The 20055-nt window shown below is 46.1% G+C and overlaps 1 protein-coding gene across 5 annotated transcripts in view; it reads left to right on the forward strand.

Annotated features, from left to right (window-relative positions):
- The window catches only part of LOC133483530 (plexin-A2-like), a 95196-nt gene that overhangs the window by 37418 nt on the left and 37723 nt on the right, over positions 1-20055 (forward strand). For all 5 annotated transcript variants that reach the window (XR_009790140.1, XM_061784891.1, XM_061784890.1 and 2 more), the window contains exons 4-9: positions 610-744; positions 8227-8327; positions 11958-12081; positions 12483-12636; positions 14307-14403; positions 18349-18463. Coding sequence is in view for 4 of the 5 variants with exons in the window: in XM_061784891.1 (XP_061640875.1) it covers positions 610-744; positions 8227-8327; positions 11958-12081; positions 12483-12636; positions 14307-14403; positions 18349-18463 (726 nt within the window). In the remaining variant the exon portion in view is untranslated. The remainder of the gene's footprint in view (positions 1-609; positions 745-8226; positions 8328-11957; positions 12082-12482; positions 12637-14306; positions 14404-18348; positions 18464-20055) is intronic.

Raw genomic sequence — 20055 nt, forward strand, 5'->3', positions numbered from 1 at the left:
AGCAATTTGGCTGTATTTTGCACGCAAAGATGATCCAGGGACGACTTGCCAAGCTTGAGTTTTGTCAAAGAGGGCGTGTGGGATACTTGTGGGTATGCAGAGCATAAATCATTCTATTTCCTTTTTCCCTCATCCAATGAAAACCAAAGAGAATCGATAAGGAATTGGATTGATAAGCAATTCATCGATAATGGAGTCATAGATCATGTACATGCGATTTGTCATGTCCCATCGAGTCTGACTCGGATTGATTGAAATCCCGACTTTGGAAACTGTGCCACTTGTTTTGAAAACTCAACCTTTATTTGTAACCCCATCCTAGACTTCCATGGCTAATTTCCAACCCTTGTCGGAAAGCTTCTCCTATCCGAGACTTCGAATCCTAATTTTGACCTGATCTCAAAGAAGCATTTTGAATTCAATTCAATTTAGCATGGAAAATCTCATTGAACATGTTCAAATGATTTGTCAAATCCCAGCGGATCAGGTTGCAATTAGGTGCGCTTATGTAGGCTCTTACCGCATACATCTGGCGTGAAGAGCCTACATTTCCATCCTCCTCTCACAGAGTTGCCGCGTGACCAGTCTTTTGTTTCCACGCCGCCGCAGATCCGGGCGGACGGTCCGCTGGATGTGGGAGCGTTGTACGAGACGGTGACCGTCACGAAGGACGGCGGCCCCGTCCTCCGCGACATGGCCTTCTCCCTGGACAAGACCTCGCTCTACGTCATGTCCGACAATCAGGTGAGAGAGAAACAGCTGCAAACCGTTTGCATTGAAACCCAAGTCCGAGACGAACATCCTCGTTCAAGGAGTCGACTTGACATTTGTGGGACTGAATGTCAAATGTGATAACCCCTGCAGAGAAATGACACCAAACTGAGGGACTCACTTGAATACTCCATGACAACTAACTACTATTAGCATTTTCCACAGACAAATTCGCCTCGCAACAGCATTTACGAGTGCGTGATTCACTGTTTTTCGCCGCCGTGAAAATAGAACACAGAACAACAAATGTGAACTGTGATATTTTTCTGGTCCTCTTGGAATCATTTTGGTCCTTGCGATTCTTGAACATGGCTGAAAACTCACCAATTTTTGCACGCATCACCCGGTTCAAATCGATGTCTTTTCTGGGATGGGCACATGACCTCCTGAAATAAACTCAGTAGTGCCCACTGGAAAGTTGGAAAAGAATTAACGCCCTGACACCAGTTTCACCAATCGACAATAAATTGGGCGTACATTATCACAGAATGCATGAACAGGAAGTCCCCCATTTTGGGCAAAATCCAGGGCTTGCACAGATACGAGCGATTGGCGACGCTTTTTTGCCGAGCATGTCGAGCCATCAGGAAAAATGCAGTGCGCAAGCCCTCTAAGAAACGGAGAAAAATACAAAATCAAATCTGAATGGGGCATCACGTGGCCGAATGCGGGTGGAGCACAGCGTCGCATTTCGAGGACGTTCGCAGCTTTAGTCGTTCTTCGGTTCGCATCAACCAAAACAAACTGAACATTACAAATAACTCGAGTAAAACCCATCCGGGCATCGGCACACAGACGTCCCAAGAAATACGAATTTCTTTACAATCCTACCGGCTGTGGGAAAGAAGCACAAACAGAAGGAATTGTTCAAGATGCAGGATGGGCCGCTGTTCTAATTACTTATCCATGCGCATCGACTGAGTGCTTGTATCTTTTGTATGCAGCACGCACGCACGCACGCACGCACGCACGCACATCCGGTAGTGAACCATTACAGGCTTTCTCTGCGCGGCTTATAGCAACACCCTTTGACTTTTCCTCGCTTGGCCCGCCATCACACGGCCGTTTGCCGTCGTGGTCGTACATTGTACAGTCCCGGCGCTCGCTGCAGATAAGAGCCGGCGAGCGGCGCTAATCACTTTCTCACCGCCATCAAGCGATTATCGGGCGGCTGAATGGCAACGTGAAAAGCTTCATGAGCGCTTTGGAGTCGCAGAACCGTGGCGGAGGTTCTCAAAACCTTTTGGGTCAAGGGACGTCTTACAGAGGAGACGTAACGTCAATCAAACATAACTAAAGTGCACCCCTAAATGCTATGGGAATTGTTACATTTGGGAACATTTGCGGAATGTTAACTGGCTAATTGGCTCACATGGGTTTGTTTCCGCTCTGATGTTTTACTTCACAAAGCGGTGAAGAGCAGCCGACGCTCATTTTCTGACAAATACATTCCTATTGCATGACATGTTGTTTATTTCCATTGCACGTTTCCGAATGTACCAATGGAGCGCGTTCAACGGCAGCAAGGTTTTTATTCACCGAAACCTTTGAAAAAATAATACTAATTGTAATAGCGCGAAAACTGTGCAATATTTTTGAACGCACGGTTCTCGTCATGTTTAGAAGCGGCTTTGCCCAGAACAAGTAGACCGCAGAGTGTCAAACTGTCTCGGGGAGCTTTTCGGAGGCACGGAGGTTCGCGTGGAGAGCGAGGCTGCGGACGCCCACGCCGTTTCGTCGAGCTCGATCTTCTCAAACAAACCGAGACGGCCCTTCGCTCGGTGCGATAAACTGCAAGAGACGAGACATCGCTCGTTGATGAGCGTCGGTCGTTCGAGGAGCGATGCGGCTTTCCTCGGAGGAGGCGGCCACGCGGCGCCGGCAGCGACGCGCGACCAGCCGGAAGCCAACAACTTCGCAGGCCTCGCCGGCTCAGTCAACCACAACGTTGGTGTCCCTGGCACATTTTCCACGTTTAAAACCTAACCCTGGCTTGAAACCCTAACCTCAAATCCTGACTCTGACTTCAAGCCCAACTTTGAAATCCTCAACTCGACTTGCAACCCTAATTTGAAATCCTAACGGCGACTTAAAACCCTACTTTGAAAGCATAACACTTGCTTGAAACCCCAACCGTGATTTGAAACCCTAACCTTGACTTGAAAGCATAATCTGAAAACCTAACCCTGGCTTGAAAACCCAATGTGAAACCCTAACCGTGGTTTAAAACCCTACTTTGAAAGCATAATCTGAAAACCTAACTGTGACTTGGAACTGTACTTTGAAAACCAAATGTCAAACCCTAACCGTGGTTTAAACCCCTACTTTGAAACCTTAACCCTGGTTTGAAACCATAACTTTGAAACCCTAACCTGAAATTTCAACCCTGATCTTGAGACCCGAATTTGAAACCCTAACCACGATTTGAAGGCTTAATTTATGTTAAACCCTAACCCTTTTCTGAAACGCTATCCCAACCTTGCAACCCTAATTTGAAGCCCTAGCCCTGGCTTGAAACGCTAACCTGGTAAGAAACACTATCCTTGATTTGAAGCAGTAATATGAAACCCGAACCCAGCCTTGAAACCCTAACCTATCTTTTAAACCCTAATTTGAAACCCTAACCCTTGTTTGAAACACGAACCCAGTCTTGAAAGATTCCTTTGAAACCCTAAACCTGGCTCGAAACCTATTATCAACCCGAATTCTATAACCTGGTTTGAAAGCCTGTGCTAGACTTGAAACCCTATCCCTTCTTTTCCCTTCAGACTCTCCCGCCGCTCGCTTGCAGAATCCTCGGGGAGAGCGCCTCACTCTTTGATTCCCAAACACACACACACACACACATTTCCCCGCCGAGATGAGAGCTTTCTGAATCCCTGCGAGCCAAACAATGCAGACTCGGCACGAGGAGGGAAGCGCGAGCAGATTTGGCTGAGCTCAGCCGACCCTCGTGGAATAACAATGAGCTCCTGCCGAAAGTACGCGCGATGATGAAGAGCGAGCGGGAGACGGGTGCCCACGCGCGCGCGCGCCAACGGCCGTGGTCAAAGAAAAACCAACAAAACAACAGCATCTGGAGATTCGATGATTCGTGATATCCTCACAGGAGTTGAGTTTATCGCCGCGTGACTCCAGTTTGATCACGTCGGACGCAAAAAAAAAAGGCCACAATAACCTCGCCACATGTCGGTCGGCGTTCTATGAAATGACGTCTCACAGAAGGCTGGAAAAGCGCAGCGGGGGCTTTTCAGGGCAATCTCTGAGAGTGGCGTCGAAGCGGCGTCCGTCTTCCCGTGTCCTCTTTTGTTCCGACGCCTCAAAAACGAGACATTATTCGATGCCTCGACTTGTATTTGGGGTTTGTGGTCGGTGAGCAGGGGGATGTTGGATCGTGTACGCAGGAGGCGGCGGCGGTCTCGCTTGTCATCAAGCCACTGGCAAGGCCACAAATCGCTAGTTTGGAAACTGTTTGTTTACATTACAGTGGGAACAGTACAGTCGTCCTTCATCGGGAAAAGGGACCGAGACACGTCACGATGAGTGACAAAACGAATAAGTCATTTACGCTGCCCGAAAAAAGAGATCATTCCCTAAAAATCCGAAATGTACCAGAAACTATTATCCCAATCACACATCTTAGCGTTATATCCTGTATATGTTTCAGGATCATATATATTTGAATAAAGGCAATTATACATCCAAATGGAAGCGGGCCACCGTTATTCGTAAATCGGGGCTTGCTCCCGTCGGGTTCATGAACGGTTTCGTATTTTACACGAGGAAAACCCGAGACCGTGTCAATAAACTGAAGTGGGAACGGGAAGCCCGTGTCACGTGAGGCCAGTTCTCAAATGCACGTGAAATGATCCAGTGAGGTTGAAATAAGGACACTTTCGCTATTAGAGCAACATAAGACCCTTTCGTCCTTTCACACTCTGAATTCGGGGTTGAAGTCGCGCCTACAAATGTACCCGCTTCGGACGTAGTATCAAGAGACGCTTAACATTAGGCACTCTGACCGTTTGATCACCTTGAGCAAAAATATTGCAGTTTCACAGTATTACAGGTTCGAGTAAAGCTCGAAAATGTATTCTTGGGAAATATTTGGGTTAACTTCCCCCCCCACTGAATGCAGCAGTCCATTTCGTTTTCAAAGAACATGTTGAACATTTCATACTTGCTGGGAGGACAGGAACTCCAGAGACCCAACTATTTATATACAGGCAATTAGCAGTTTTAATAAGAAAAATAGCAATTTACAGTCTCCTATTTTATTGAAAAAAAACAAACATTATAATTCAATAGAAAGTTAAGAATTACACAGTTTGCGCAATATGATTATTTCATTGTGCGGCTCCATAAGGTGTCCCTGTCTTGACCACCAGGTCGATTTTTCGCAGAGCGAGAAGAATTACTATTTATAGTTATATTGTCTGTCCACATGTGATTCTGTACTGCTTGTGTTGCTGAAAGGGTTATGATAACGCCGCGACATGAGTGCTATTCGTTAGTCTGTCTGTGGCATTTTGCATGCTAGCGACTTTCCTCAGGTAAAGGTATGTTGTTGTTTTAAATGCACAACGAGTCATTGTCTTTGTTTTATGTTGAGTAAAACAGTCAAATTCCACCGGGAGTGGCCATGAACGGCTCCAAGCAAGCGACCTGCCAAACCTTTTGGCGTGCGAGTCCCAAAAATCCCCCAAATCAAATGTCGTCTCTCGGAAAACCAAGTCGAGGTTACTCGTCAATCGAGGTACCGCCGTACGTGCGATGGTGAGGAAAGGTTCGCCTGGGATCATAGGTTGGCTTCGTCCTTTTCTCTGAAACACATTTATACAGTAACTCACCGCTCGATACAGAAATCTGAATTGAATGCTGCTCGTGGTGACTACCTCACACCGCGGCCACTTCCTTACACGAATGTATCACGAGGAAACGAGTGCACGGAGCTCTCCGATTTGATTTGATTTGATTTGATTTGATTTGATTTGATTTGATTTGATTTTCTTTTCTTTTCTTTTCTTTTCTTTTCTTTTCTTTCTTTCTTTTCTTTTCTTTTCTTTTCTTTTCTTTTCTTTTCTTTTCTTTTCTTTTCTTTTTTTATTCCCCGGCTGGACGTGCGATGCAATTTCCTGATGTAAGCAATCACAAGTGGAGTGCATTAGTGTGTCTCCGGTACGCTAATAGCATAAGTGGGCGCTCTCGCAGGTCCGTGTTGGCAAAATGGATTAGCAAACTCCCCCCCACCCTCACCCTCACACACACACACACTCGTACACAACTTTCTTTTTTTTCCCCTCAGCAGTTCAAAACCCATTTGGTTCATTCCATTAACAAAATGAGTTGGCCTCGTGGGAGGAGTTTAGGGATTTAAAAATCCTAATCTGACGTAAATTGGAATACAGGAACCGGTACAAAAAGGACAAAATCAGCCAATGACTCACTGTGTTGCTTCTCGTAGGTTTTGGGTCCACAGACCCCATTACGGGGGTGATTCCCCCCCCCCCCCCCAAGAACCCTCCATAATACAAATACCAATTAAAACATAGCTACCATGTGTCCACCTAAAAGCCCTCGGAATACAAAGTAAAAATTGTCTATTTTTGAGATTAAGATCCCCCTTCTGCAGGTATGCGCTTTTTCAAAATGAGGCTGCGTAGTCATTGATAGAAACATATTTTGCCGACCCCCAGAAATCCCAAGACCCCAGTTTGAGAACCACTTGTATAAAACACATGTGGAGGTCTGATTAGAATGGATTTAATTTCACGAGGCGCAGGAACACACGCCGGGATCCAAACGTCAGACGAGGCTGTGGTTTTATTTGCAGAAAGATCCGGAAAGAAAAGCGGCTCACCACGGGGATGTGCCGATACCGATCTCCCTCTCTGTCAAGTGGATTTTTATGGTGCGCCATGGTGTTTTTGCTTTATGATAACATTTCCTCTCTGACAATTGAGACTGAACACAAAAAGTTGGCAGAGAGGCTGCTGCACAACACAGATGAATAGCGCTCAAATGGATGTGCTGCAGTACAAAGGTTCAACCATGAAAGCGTTGTCTGTGGTCTATTCAATTGTGCTTACAATTCCAATGCTTCAGGTGGGCCAAAATTAGCTTTGCGGTGGTTCACGAAGAGCATTTTTCTCTTTTTGTCGTCTTCCAAAGCAAATCCATCTTGAAAATCCCGCACTTTTCAGTCTGTCCTTGGCAAGGTCGTGTCGAGTCAAGAACTCGCTCCCTTGCCCGGCCCGGGGTGAGGAAAACACTGTGGCTTCGGTTTAAGTTACTGTGCAGGCTGCTTATTTTTGGTTTCCGTGGTTACTGCACACAAGAAAAGGACAGCCTTGACTCGCCGTCGCCCATGTGAACCGTACGAGACCGTAGCGGCGTCCTTTGTCCTTAATTCCATTGTCTCGTTCGGCATTTTTGCCTTTCTACGACTTTGCTGGCAAGGATTTTAATCGAGTTGATTGTTGCTTTGCTACACTGCATGAACACAACCTTGAAGGGAAAATGTAATGGAAAATTGACTTTTTAATGGATTGTATGCAAACAGGGAAGTCTCTGGAGTGCCTGCTCACTCACCAAGTGTGAAATTCAACAACGAAGTCAATATTTGTCTTATATACTTCTGAAAATGTGTCTGCGAGTGAGCTTGTCTACACTTCGATTTCTCTGCCCGTGACATGATCAGCTGGGCCGGAAGTAGATCCAGAGCCGCTTTCAAACTACACGCAGGGACATTATCAGAACTTGAAGTAGGAGCAGAAACACCCACGTCCACTACGGGTGCGACCCACCCACCCCCCGGCTATGATGTTAAAACCAAACGGTAAGGAGAGCTGCATTGAGTTTCCTGGAAACACAGATTAGCATTAGCGTCTGACTTAACTGCTCGTTAATAAATGCTTTTATTGTCTTGACAGATGCTGACTTTCCCCCCCCCCCACACACACTTTGGCCTCTTGCCCATTTGCGGTTCGCTATTGACAAATTCACCAACTTGCATTTCTTTTTCTGTGAACCTATCTTCAGCTATTTGCTATAACAAAGTGCTGAACATAAAACACAATCAATAGTACAAGAATAGTAAAAGTGAGAAATACAGTTATGAAGAAACAGCAAGAAGGGCAGACACCATCAACAAGGGGTTAAAAAAAATAAAGTGCTAGTTTTGCCAATCATCTTTTAATTGAGGAGCTGTTATGACAGCACGTCGGATAAATAAAATATGAAAGAGGAGCCCTACAAATGGATTCGTCATAGCAACCGCTAATTGATTTCCCACTCATCAGCTGATTTTTTCCCCCAATGCGACTTATCTTTGCCAATATGCAACAAACAAATCCATGACCCCATTGACCCCTTCGGAACAGAGCTGAGAACAAAGAAAGGAAACTTGACTTGACTTTTTTCTTCCCCCCCCCCTTAAAATCTTTCTGATTTTAGGTGGCCCAGGTCCCCGTAGAGGCCTGCGAGCAGTACGGTACCTGTGCGGAGTGCCTGAGCTCCGGGGACCCTCACTGCGGTTGGTGTGTCCTGTACAACACGTGAGTCTGCATGCGCACAAACACACACACACTGTGCCTGCCTAAGGGATTAAGGGTGTAACATTGCTATTTAACAAAGAGCCAGTGGAACGTTCTAAATAAGAGGAGGCATGTGATTTGTGCAGTTTGAGGCGAGACAATTCTTTTTTTAGCAGCAGCGAAAGGCAGGAGGGGTGAGATTTGCCTCCCGTGCCCGCTTGGCCAGCGATTGATCAGAATTGCACGCTGCACCCACCCGCCAACAACCAAAGCATCCAACCAATTCTGGCCCTACGCCACAGGTCTTAGTACTAGTCCTGCCACTAGGTCTTGGACCAAGTCCTTTTATTCGCCCAAAACACAAGATGCCCATAGATGTTAGTTGGAGTCCTGGTCCAAGAAGTTTGACCTCGTCCTCACCCTAGACCTTAGTTCTCATCCTTGGCCATAACTTAACCCTTAAACCTTAGACCTAGTGCTAGTCTTAACCAAAGACATTAGTCTAGTCGTAACCCTAGACCTTAGTACTAGTCCTGGCCCGAGGCCTCAGACCGTGGGCCTCAGACCTAGCCCTAGGTGAAGTTATTAGATCTAGTCTTACTCGTAGACCTGGTACTGGTTCATTATGTTTGGTGGTGTGCAGTGACATGAGTGTTTGGCTAACACTCTAGCGTAGCCCAAGTCCCTAATCCCTGGTCCTAAACCTAAGAGCTAGTCTTGGCCCTAGACCACAGAACTAGTTCTAGCCTTGCCCCAAGACATTAGATAGAGCCCTAGTTCTGGTCCTAGACCTGGACCTGGCGCTAGTCCTTAGGCACAGTCCGGGTCCTGATCCTAGTACTTAGACCTAGCCCAAACATCTCAGATCTATACCTAGCCCTGGTCAATTAGCACTATTCCTAGCTCTCGATCTGAGATCCCTCAGATTTTGTTGTCCGGGACAACCCGTGTTGATGTAGTCAGCAGGAGGGGAGGTGACATTTGGGGATTAGCTGGGCCGTCACCGAGGGACCTCAGCATACCGGCGGGAACATTTGGGATCCGGCAGAGCCAGCTTAACTCTCTCATCTTAATTATGTGACCCCCGGGTTATCTTGCGTAATACCTCGATATGGAGCACGGGGGATTGAGGAGATTAAAAGCCTGTGTTTTGCAAGACGGCCCGCAATGTTTGAAGCTGACCTGAGCCGGGGGGGACACGGTGACGTGTGCGTTTCTGCGGGCTCTATCTTGATGAGGATCGGCGTCACTTAAATTGCAGCTTTCAGACTTGTCGCATCGCGGCTGACTTTAGAGGAGGAAAATAATGTTTTGTTTTAATCTTAAATTAACTGCTTTTTTCCCTCGTTGCCTCCTGCCATGTCTAATTATATGAATTAATGCTGTCCACTTATCACTAAATTGCTCGGCCGCCGTTCCCTCAAGTGATTCATGATCCATCACTCGGCAGAACAAGGCCACTTTAACATTCTGTCAATGGAATCCATCCTTTAGCATCTCTTTGGTCTCTGAGCAATTCTCACACAGCCTCTTTGAAACCACATGCAAGTGGCTCTGACGACGCAGGCTGGATCTACATCGCAAATCCAAGTGCCCACTTCCGATTCATACCTGTATCTGTCTTCCCAACCCATCCTGGCGGTTGACCATAGACCTTGTCCTGGGCCTCGACCTCAGACCTATCTTTGACCTACACCATAGATCTTACACATAGTCCTGACACTAGGCCTTAAACCTTGGTCCTTAGACCTAGTCCTATTGGAGGCCCGAGGCTACAGAACCAATCCGAGTCCTGATCCCATACCTTAACCTAGTCAAGGACTTACAAAGTAGATCATCCTGGCCCCAAACCTTAGAACTAGCCCTAGCCTTAGTTCTAGACCTCAGACATAGTCCTGGCCCTACAGTTTAGAACTGCACCTTTAAAACTAGTCCTGGCCCGAGACCTTAGAATCCGGGCCTAGTCCCCGCCCGCCCAAGACCTTAGTCCATGTCCTTGTTCCAGACACTGGCCCCAAACCTTACACCTCGTCCTAGCCTTAGACCTTAGCCTTACTGCTGACCCTACACATTCGTGCTTGGATGCTTGACATTGACACCCAATGAAAATGCAAGCTCCAACAAAATGTGCAAGTTGAAAAGTTGACTCCAGTGCTCAGGGAACGAGACGGCTCCCGACCTCCATCTTCCCCAGAGTAAAAGGTTTTGGTCTTGGACCCACAACCCTGTGGTCTTAAAGCAGAACACATCAACGAATGGTTCCAATTCGGACGAGCTCACATTTGTGGTTGCAAAATGTACTTTTGTGGATCGTTGTCATAGGGGCTGGAGTCTGTGGCTCTGTCTATAAATGAATAGACTCCCGCCGAGGGGGCTGCTCGGCCAAGATAACGGAACAAATGGCTCCCATCAGACAAAACTTGATGAATAAAACGGCAACATGAAAAGAGTATTTTGTCTGCGGTGCTTCAGCTGATGAGCGGTCACAGGGGAACGCCCAGTCGAAACAGAGCTATCGCCGCCGTTCCGATCCTCGCTTCGCAGTGTAATTACACCAGAACAGTCTTAGCTTCTTGAGCACCCTCGGAACCACCCGAGAGCTTGCAAAGATGCCGGCCGCCCTCAGCTATGCGCGTTCAAGACGTGACTGTGTACGGCCACGACGCGTGACTCTCAGTGTGCTGATGCAATTGAGCAGTGCAGCTGAGAGAGTTTTTTTGTCTTTTCAGTCTAACCGGCCTCTTAATGTCTGAAGCTGCTGAGAGGTGCCTCGGTTCAAAACACATCGTACTTCTACAAAAAAAGGATTTAGAAGATTTAGAAATTGTCCCCTTTGCCTTCATGGATCTTGATTTGTCCTCTGGGGCACAACCGTGCTGGAACAGAAAAGGGTCTTCCCCAAACTGTTCCCAGAAAATTGCAAGCATCAAATTGTCCCAAATGTCTTACAAAGATGAACTTTTAAGATTGACAAAAGGATTAAGGATTCATGGAAGGCCTCCAAGCCTGGGCTAAGGGTTTATCAAACGGTTCAGGTTTCAAGCTAGGGTTAGGGTTTTTAAACTAGGGTTGGAAGTCAGGGTTAGGATTTCTAAGTACGCGGTTAGGGTTTCAAGTTCAGGTTTCAACAGCGCTTAGGGTCTGAGTTCCGTTTTAAGGTTTTGAACAAGGGTTAGGCATTGAAAACAGGGCTTTCATTTATGGGTTTCAACTCAAGGGTCATGGTTTCCAACTGCAATTTCAAAATAAGATTTCGAGTCTGGGTTAGACTTTTAAACATGGGCTTGGCTTTTAAAATTTGGGTTTCAAGTCAGTCAAAGTAAGTTTTCAAAAAGTGTTTTTTAGGGCTTGCAAGCCAAGGTTCCAAGTACGGGTCAGGATTTGAAAATCTGGTTTTAAGACAAACTTAGGGAAGCAAATGAGGATTTTAAGCCTGGGTTATGGTTGTAAACAAGGGCTACGGTTTCAAATTGTGGTTTCAAGGCAGGGTCAGAGTTTAAAAATAGGCGCTTGTGCCTGAATCAGGGTTTGGGTTCGTGTGTTGAACAAAGGAGTCTCCAGGGGGAACTTCCAAAAAAAAAAAAAGAAAACATTTGGATTAGTATTGCTCTAGCTGATGTATCAAATGGTGTGCATTGCTTTGTCGTACAGTTGCTCAAGGCGGGATCGCTGCCCGAGAGCGGACGAGGCCAACCGCTTCAACGGCGACATTGACCGCTGCGTGAAAGTCATCGCTCACCCGGACAGCATCGCCGTATCGGCGCACAGCGTCCCGGTGAGTCTGCTTGCTGTCGTCCTTCCCCCGTCCGAGGTTGGCACCGCGGCAGGAGGAGTGGGGGTCTTTTTACAGCCTGTATAACATCCACTCTGTGTGGGTCTGAACACGCACTTTGCATGACGGCTATACACGAAGTCCGACTCGGTTCTTTGAAGTACCTAATCAGCTGCAAACAATTGAAAGCGAGGGCGCAAACACAAGCAAATCTTGACTTCCTTCGTCGCCGTGTATATTTCATCAAGTCAGATAAGGCCGACTAGTGTCACTAACCCTTTAGCAGAGTCGGCCGATCCGCCGTTTCTCAGCATCTCCCGGCCCGTCGCTTTGCATTCAATTCTGTCCGACGTACAGCGAGACGAGTTTATCGCCTAACCGCGGCGCCTCCGCCCTTTTCCTAGCTGCTGCTGGAGGTGAACAACGTTCCGGACCTTTCGGCGGGAATCGCCTGTCGCTTTGGGCAGCAGGCCGAGGCGGAGGGCCACGTCAACGGCAACAGGGTCATGTGTCTGTCCCCGGCCGGGAAGGAGGTCCCGCTCATACCGCAAGGACAAGGTGCGCTTGAATCCAAGTATTTGCTCATCAGTGAATGAGTTCAGCCTTTTAATGTGGAACGGTTGTCTCAAATGCGCAGGGACGGTCTTAAGAGGATTGCAGCCCATCCCATCGCACATCCTCCAACTCAAATTGTTCAATGGAGCAATCGCATTCAACGATTGCTTGTAAAGTAATTGCGATGCCTAATGCTTCCTTTAACTGCTTTGGAACTAAACAAAATGCAAATATTGCTCTCGGAAAGTTGTAGTAGTATGGGAGGGTTAGGACAGTTGGGGGAGGAACGAGGAGGGCAGATCGTGTAGGAACGGAAACATCTGAGACCCTCAGACCCCCTCCAGAGCAGGAAGTGTTCACCCCTGCACATCCAGACTGCAAATGAATGGCGCTTGTGTGAAGTCATCACTGGACCTAATTGAGGCATCGCGATTCAGAACGGCACGCTCACGGACATATTTGGGGAAATAGGCAGGTGACAAAAAGATTTGTCGACAACAAATTACAAAGTTTCCCTTAGGGAAAAAACAAACAAAAAAAAGCTACTGTGGCGGCTTTTGAAGAAGCTTAACCAACTTTTGTGTGTGTGGTGTGTGGCAAGTCATTACAAATAAGTGCAAACTTGAATGGACTGTAAAAACGCTCACTGCAGTTCTCTTGGGAGTGTGCGCTCGTGTGCGTTTATGAGTGTAGAGCCGATAAGCTGAAGTTAGTCTTGCTGAGTCCACAGTTCCAAGTTGGGACGCCATATTAACACGAGAGACGTGAACAAAAGACAGCTATGATTTTTTGGGTTTCATTTGCAAATAGCTTGTCGTCCAAGTGCAGTCATCCTGTCAGGTTTCCACCTTATAGCAATGCGCTCTTGCGGAAAGGCAGATGCCAGGTGGCTCTTTATAGCGGCGAGATAAAAAAGGACTGAACGTTTGGCCCTCTCTCTCTTTTTTTCAGCGGCCTCCTCCTCACCTCTCTCTCTGACGCTATTTTTCCATATTTTGGGCCGGATTGACACTGCACAAGTGCCTAATGAGGATTTGATGCCTATGCGCCATGGTTGTGTTGCCACTGGTGCACACATGAAACAGCTCGTACACGCGCAGACGCCCAAATTGCAGATTTCGAAACACAGAAGCAAACAATAATACAAATATTCAACGTTACATCATGTTTATTCGGTCTGGGTTAACCTCCACATTAATCCATTGGCCGCCATCTGCAATTACTTTGCTTCTATAATAATCAGCACTAGCAAAGCATATTTAGACCATAATGGAGCGTCTATGCTTTCACCCTACTTTCTAGTGACAGTGGGTGTTTATTTTTGTGTTGCTCGGGCTGACGCGGGTGTATAAATACGGTTCGTTTAAAGCCTCAATATACCACAAACTATGACCCCAAACCTTACCTTTAATATAATTTTAAACACAAGTCTTACAAATAAGTCTGATTTGGACGACATGTACCACAAGTGTGCAAGTAACATGGTACAAGGTACTACTCTCCGCGTAAAAAGAGATTTGGCGCCATCTTGTGGTAGACGGGAGTTTTCCAGCAAATATTCCAATCACGCCACTTGAGAGCAAACAACAACAACATCCCAAACCTGAATTGTTATGCTGTACATACAGTACGTTGTAGTGTAATTGACGTGGTCTACCTCTCTCACCTGTCAGACTGGGCCGGGGTGGAGTTGAGGCTGAACTCCAAGGAGACGGGTCAAATGGTCGCCAGCACGGTGGTGAAGTTCTTCAACTGCAGCACGCATCACATGTGAGTCCACACACCTCTGCGTTCGCTCACTTAGGGCACCGATGCGCAGATTCTTGCTTAAGATGAGGCTCTTAGATAACGTCGAGCCGAATCGAGCTGTCAGCTTCCGTTTTAGTCAACATGACGCATTTGTCACGGCCTGTTTGTTTGGGATTTTAAGTTGGCCGCCCTGCTGTCTAACAGATTTAAATAGAAACAAACAAAGATACAGCCATTGATGATGAGCAAATAAGCAAAGTCGTTGCAGGTCCAAAAATAAATACAATTTTTAAAAAACATGAGACTAAATGCCATGCCACTTCCTCATTTTGTTTTGTAACCCGTTTCCCCGAGGCACCACCGTTGAATGATTGGGTTTGTGGTCAAATAAGAGATGAGTGTTCACTGTGCTCGGGTACCTGGAGGGCAGATGAAACAATGCAGTCATAAAAAGGGGACTTTTCCTTCAAATGTGCCATGCAAATAGACAATAAACACAGGGAGTGACTTGGCTTGGGGCCATGGTGCTAACAGGGCTGCATTTAGTGTCACCAACGCCACCTACCAACATCATCGAAGCGCGCTGCTTTGCAACAGACATTCATGTTACATTGTTGCGCATAGGAACACACACTCTGTCTTCTGATGACTCTCATTTAAACTCATTCTAAAGTTCCAGAAAAAATGACTTGGCATGACTTTGGTTCTTTTCCCCTTATTATTATGATACCATTTTAAAATGATTTTTGACTGTGCAAACCACCCCTCTCCATGGTATATTCAATTATTAAATGTAGTGAACCACTAGTAAGTGGCTAGAAACGGGGCAGAAATACATTTTTTATACACTCGTTCCAATTATATTTCATATATATATATATATATATACACACACACACACACATGTATTTTGTTTCTCCTGGAACTAAAATGGGTTCTCAATCAGTTTTTTATTGGGTTATTATAAAGTTATTGATAGTCAAGCAGGCGCACATTTTCTTGGCAAATGGCTTTTTGATTTTGCTGTAAGCAGTAGAAAATGGATGGATGGATTACAGCAATACATAATGTATTACTTCGGGTCTTGGGTAGGAATCACTTTTTGCTTTTTATTTGAGTCTTAGGCAGCAGAAAAATAGAAATCATAAGCCACGGTTTGAAAGACTCAGACACTATAATTTAACACTGGAAGTTGAATAGATAACTTGACAAGACCTTTCGTGACTTTTTCCAAAACTTCCTATTTCATTGTAACGGTGCAGCCTGAAAAGATTTCATTGCATTTCCTCTTCTTGGATACGATTTGACTTTCTCTGCTAGCTGTCGGCTAGAAATCAGGCGTCCTCACAGGAAGGTTGGTGCGCTCCAAAGTCCATGTTCGAGAATATAGTTCCTTGCAGTGATTGGTGTAGTCGACCTTTTGCCCGACACACTCCTTCATTTTGGACGTTTCACAAGTAGCATTGAGTGTGTGCCCTTTGTCCGTATTTCTGTCCCAACACTGCAGTACCACCAGAAACGGTGGGGGGGGGGGCAGTGGTGAGATTACGGAAAGCACTAAAGGTGCTTGATTTAAAGAGAGCAGAGGTGAGCATTTAGTTTGCTTCCATCGGGACCCGAAACGGGAAAATGGTTGTAGGGTCCCTTGACGAGATTAACGGACATTTAAAGTACGATCAGAGTTGTGGCAGTACTGACGGACAGTCCGGACAAAAGCGATTAACCCGAAGATTCTACAAGACTCAACAGAAAATTCTTCTTTATATATTTTGGCAATCTGGCCTGTGGCACGGTGCTGCCTCTCACGGGTCAGACAACTGGATCGGGGGGGAAATTCGCCATTGTTGATAGAGATATCGTTATGTGTTGGTCATCTCGATCAGAACACGTGATTTATTTTTTTGTCCTCATCACGTGTGGGTCTCACGTTTAGAAAATGTTAAAAATCGGTATGAGCGTATCCCGCTTTAATACGCAAACAATTGACGTACGTCACAATCCAAATGGTGGCAGACCACAAAACTGTTCGTTGTGATTGTGTTGCTCAAGATAAGTGTGATGACATTTCTTCACATACTTCATATTTCTTACGTATGACTTCATTTGAACCCCGCTTACAGTCGTACCTTGACTTACAAGTGACCACAATATACCCTCTTGGAATTTGAGCGAACAGCCTCGCGCACCCAATTTAAAGAACTTTCCCCTCTCCGCCACAAGCTCATACTCGCTGGATTCGCGAATACACAATAATGTTACTCCTGGAGGTTGCGTTTGATTGGTGTTGATTGGTGTTCGCAGCGAAATTAGCCCGCGGTGGCAGAGAGCACACCGCCGATGCCAAAGGGCTCTTTGACTGTGACATAAATACGCAAGTATACCCAATTAAGTCATTAGAGAGAGCAGTCGGGAGCTCATCATACACACACGGCCCTTCATTAGCGTCGCCGTGACCCCCGCGAACTCCCGGTCATGAATATTTCACGTCCGACGCAGCTCCTGACCTGCAGCATCCCGCTATCAATAATCCCGGCGCTGCAGCACTTGCGACCTATTCATACCTCACCTCCACACACACACAAAAGAAGTCTCTCTCACTTCCTCCCACACTCATTCTGTATGTACACAACATATTTCCAATTCTTCCATCGCCACACTGCCCCCCCCCCACGGCAGCTAATGATGATACAATAAATAAATAGATGGCGCTCCATTTATTGGCGTTTGTGGCTTGGAGCTGCAGCATTGTGGTTTTATAGCCCCCGCCCCCAAAGCTTTTATTATCTTTCAAGGTCAAACTCAGCAAAGTGGGAGTCAAACATCTCCCAAAATTGATGTCTCCCGAAAGCAAACCGTATGGTCCGATAATGACGACGGCAAGTGTTGTCCATGTCGTTTATGGTAACACGAATGAAGGTTTGCGAGGTCAGGGTGAACATTGTCTCCTTCTGGGAGGTTAGGCCATTTCGTTGTCATGGTAACGACAATGCCGTGGAAGCTGGGGCGTGAGTAATAACACGGCGCTAGGGAACCATTTCAGTTACGTACTACCGCTGCTTCTGTGTCAACAGGAACAAATTTAACAGCATTTCAAATGAAATTTCCAAAAATGCAAACTGCTAGCAGTAAGTTTTTCAATCCATAGATAAATCAATCAATACATCAAATGTATACAATAAATAAAACATTTGTCACCCTGTATATATTTTGGGCGGAAAAGTTTGTCACAGTTGAACTAGCCGACATGATGCTGTTCTATAAAAACAGCAATGGCATTTGTTATTTCCCAGGAGAGACTGTTTCAATGTTGCCTTTGCACTGCACAATATTGACGTCTCTGTCAAATGTCGTACTGCCTAAAGCATATCGCCAGCCGTGACGTTGGCTGCCCAGAGGCTGAGCGTCACTGTGTTTGTTCGCCAGGTGGCCGTGTGGCTCGACTGCGAGGCTGTTCCGCTTCCTGTCTGTCTCCGTAGGCCTCTGCACCGTGCAGAATGTTGCCTAACTGACAATTTAGAATACAAATACATGAACCGTTGCACACCTAATTGTGAGTATTTGTTAGTGACTCTTTTGGGGATTTTACATTGTTTTTATTGTTTCCTCTGAGGTTTTATTTGTTCTTGGAATTGCATGGCGGGCTTGACCAAATGTTCGAGCCGGATATAGCTTCCCCGCCCATGTTTTTGACCCAAGTAAGTTGCCACTGAGTTCTCCCCCCGCGAGCGAAATAGCAAATGAAATTTCATTTGACACAAACGTTAGAGCCGAAGAGCTCAGTCACAGCACAGCCGAGCCTTTGTTGTCATGTTTCTCTTCAATCTGGTCCCTCACCATCATCTGTCTGTGTGTATCTTTCCATCCATCACCGTGTAGCTCTTACCTCAAATTGTTATTATTGCCGTGTTTTTTTCTCTCTCCCGTCATTTACATCGCACGCCCTAATGAGTGCACTTTGTCCCGCAGGTGTCTGTCGTGCGTAAACAGCACCTTTCGCTGCCACTGGTGTAAATATCGCAACATGTGCACCCATGACCCGAGCAGCTGTTCCTTCCAGGAGGGCAGAGTCAACGCCTCAGAGGTACGACGCAAACTTGCCCGCAACTCATTCAAATGCAACGCTACGACAAATGGAATGTATTCAGTGAAACCGTGCAGACCGTACACCCACTGGCCGACAAACATTGTTAACAAACATAATCATATTCAGTTTCATATTATTCATATTCATCATCCAAATGAAAGCTGCAGCTCTCGCACAGCCCTTTCCAGCGTGACCCCCTCATAATGATCCAACTTTGACTCCACGTTACGCCCCCATTAGCTGGCATATGCAAAAATGCTTGGCAATTTAGCAATGCCTGTCCATCTGGGATACCTGCCTACGATTGGGGCACATTTGGGTCAAGTCAAAGTATGAGACCTGGAATGCACCCAAGATGGCTGCCTGCTCCAAACAAAAATGGCTGACTTCCCGTTCTAATTCATACATGGGTCCTTTTTCCCACTTTTTCTTATGGCAGACAGGCCCACCAATTTTTAATTGGTCAATCAATCTGAAACTCTGGTGTCTGGGCTGATTCAGTTTTTGTTTTACTTCTTGAGAATCCTTGCATTAATGATCAAACTTAGGCAAAAACAATTCACAAGTTATACTTCAAGGATACAGAGGATACTTCCTTCTGATTGGGGCTTCCTCGGGCGAATCCGCTCCGTGTCAAGGAATTGACCCGTGGCTGCCCCAAACCAAAATGGCCGACTTCCTGATCCATTTCAGGCATGGGTCGTTGTTTTTTTCGTTGAATGTCTGTTAGGATGGACATCTTAACCAAATTCAATGTTGATCTGTGACACTGGTGTCGGGGGCTTCATTTTCCTCACTTTCCAGGGGGCGCTAGTGAGTGAGTTTAGCGAGGTTGTATTAGGGACCGCTAAAATATATTTTTACAGGCATACATGGTGCATTTCCGCGCAGGCTGAGACTCACCCGATGGCCTACTAATTTGTTGAAACAATTATACACAATTCACTTTAAATCAACTGTGGCGATGAACCTCATGAAGTATCTCCAGCTTCAACCCAAAAAAATGATACTGCGACATACACATCTGCTTGGATCTCGGCAAGGCTTTAACACGCAGTAAAAACAACTTGCATCACTGGGATTACAGATCTAGTTGCTGCCGCAATCCCCGAGGGACATACTGAAGTGTGCATTAATACAGATGATGACGGGCAGACGTCAAGATAGATGACAGTGACAGATTGTTAATATCCTGTGAAGAAAAGGTTATGTCAACACGACGACGCAGGCAGACTCGGCAATAAATGGACAACATGGGAAGAGAGGCGCCGTGAAGTGGAACCGCTTATTCTCATCTGTTTGAATTACAATCCATTTTTCATTCGTTCCGTGACCACACACCTGGATCTCAAATCAATTTTCCCCATTCAATTGAACGGAAAGGCCATTCATCTACCCAAACCGAAAAACACGAAAGAAAAATAAAACTGTACCTTATGAAAACATGCCGTAATCATTAAATGAAATAGAATAGAAAGAAGTCAACAGTTTGCGCATCATGATTCATTCTTTGTGATTATGCTTCTGATGTGCACGCCTTGGCCAACTGGGGGCAGTATAACACAGACATGCGGATATACATGGAGACG

The sequence above is a fragment of the Phyllopteryx taeniolatus genome, chromosome 9, assembly GCF_024500385.1.
Source record: "Phyllopteryx taeniolatus isolate TA_2022b chromosome 9, UOR_Ptae_1.2, whole genome shotgun sequence".
Classification (NCBI taxonomy): domain Eukaryota; kingdom Metazoa; phylum Chordata; class Actinopteri; order Syngnathiformes; family Syngnathidae; genus Phyllopteryx; species Phyllopteryx taeniolatus.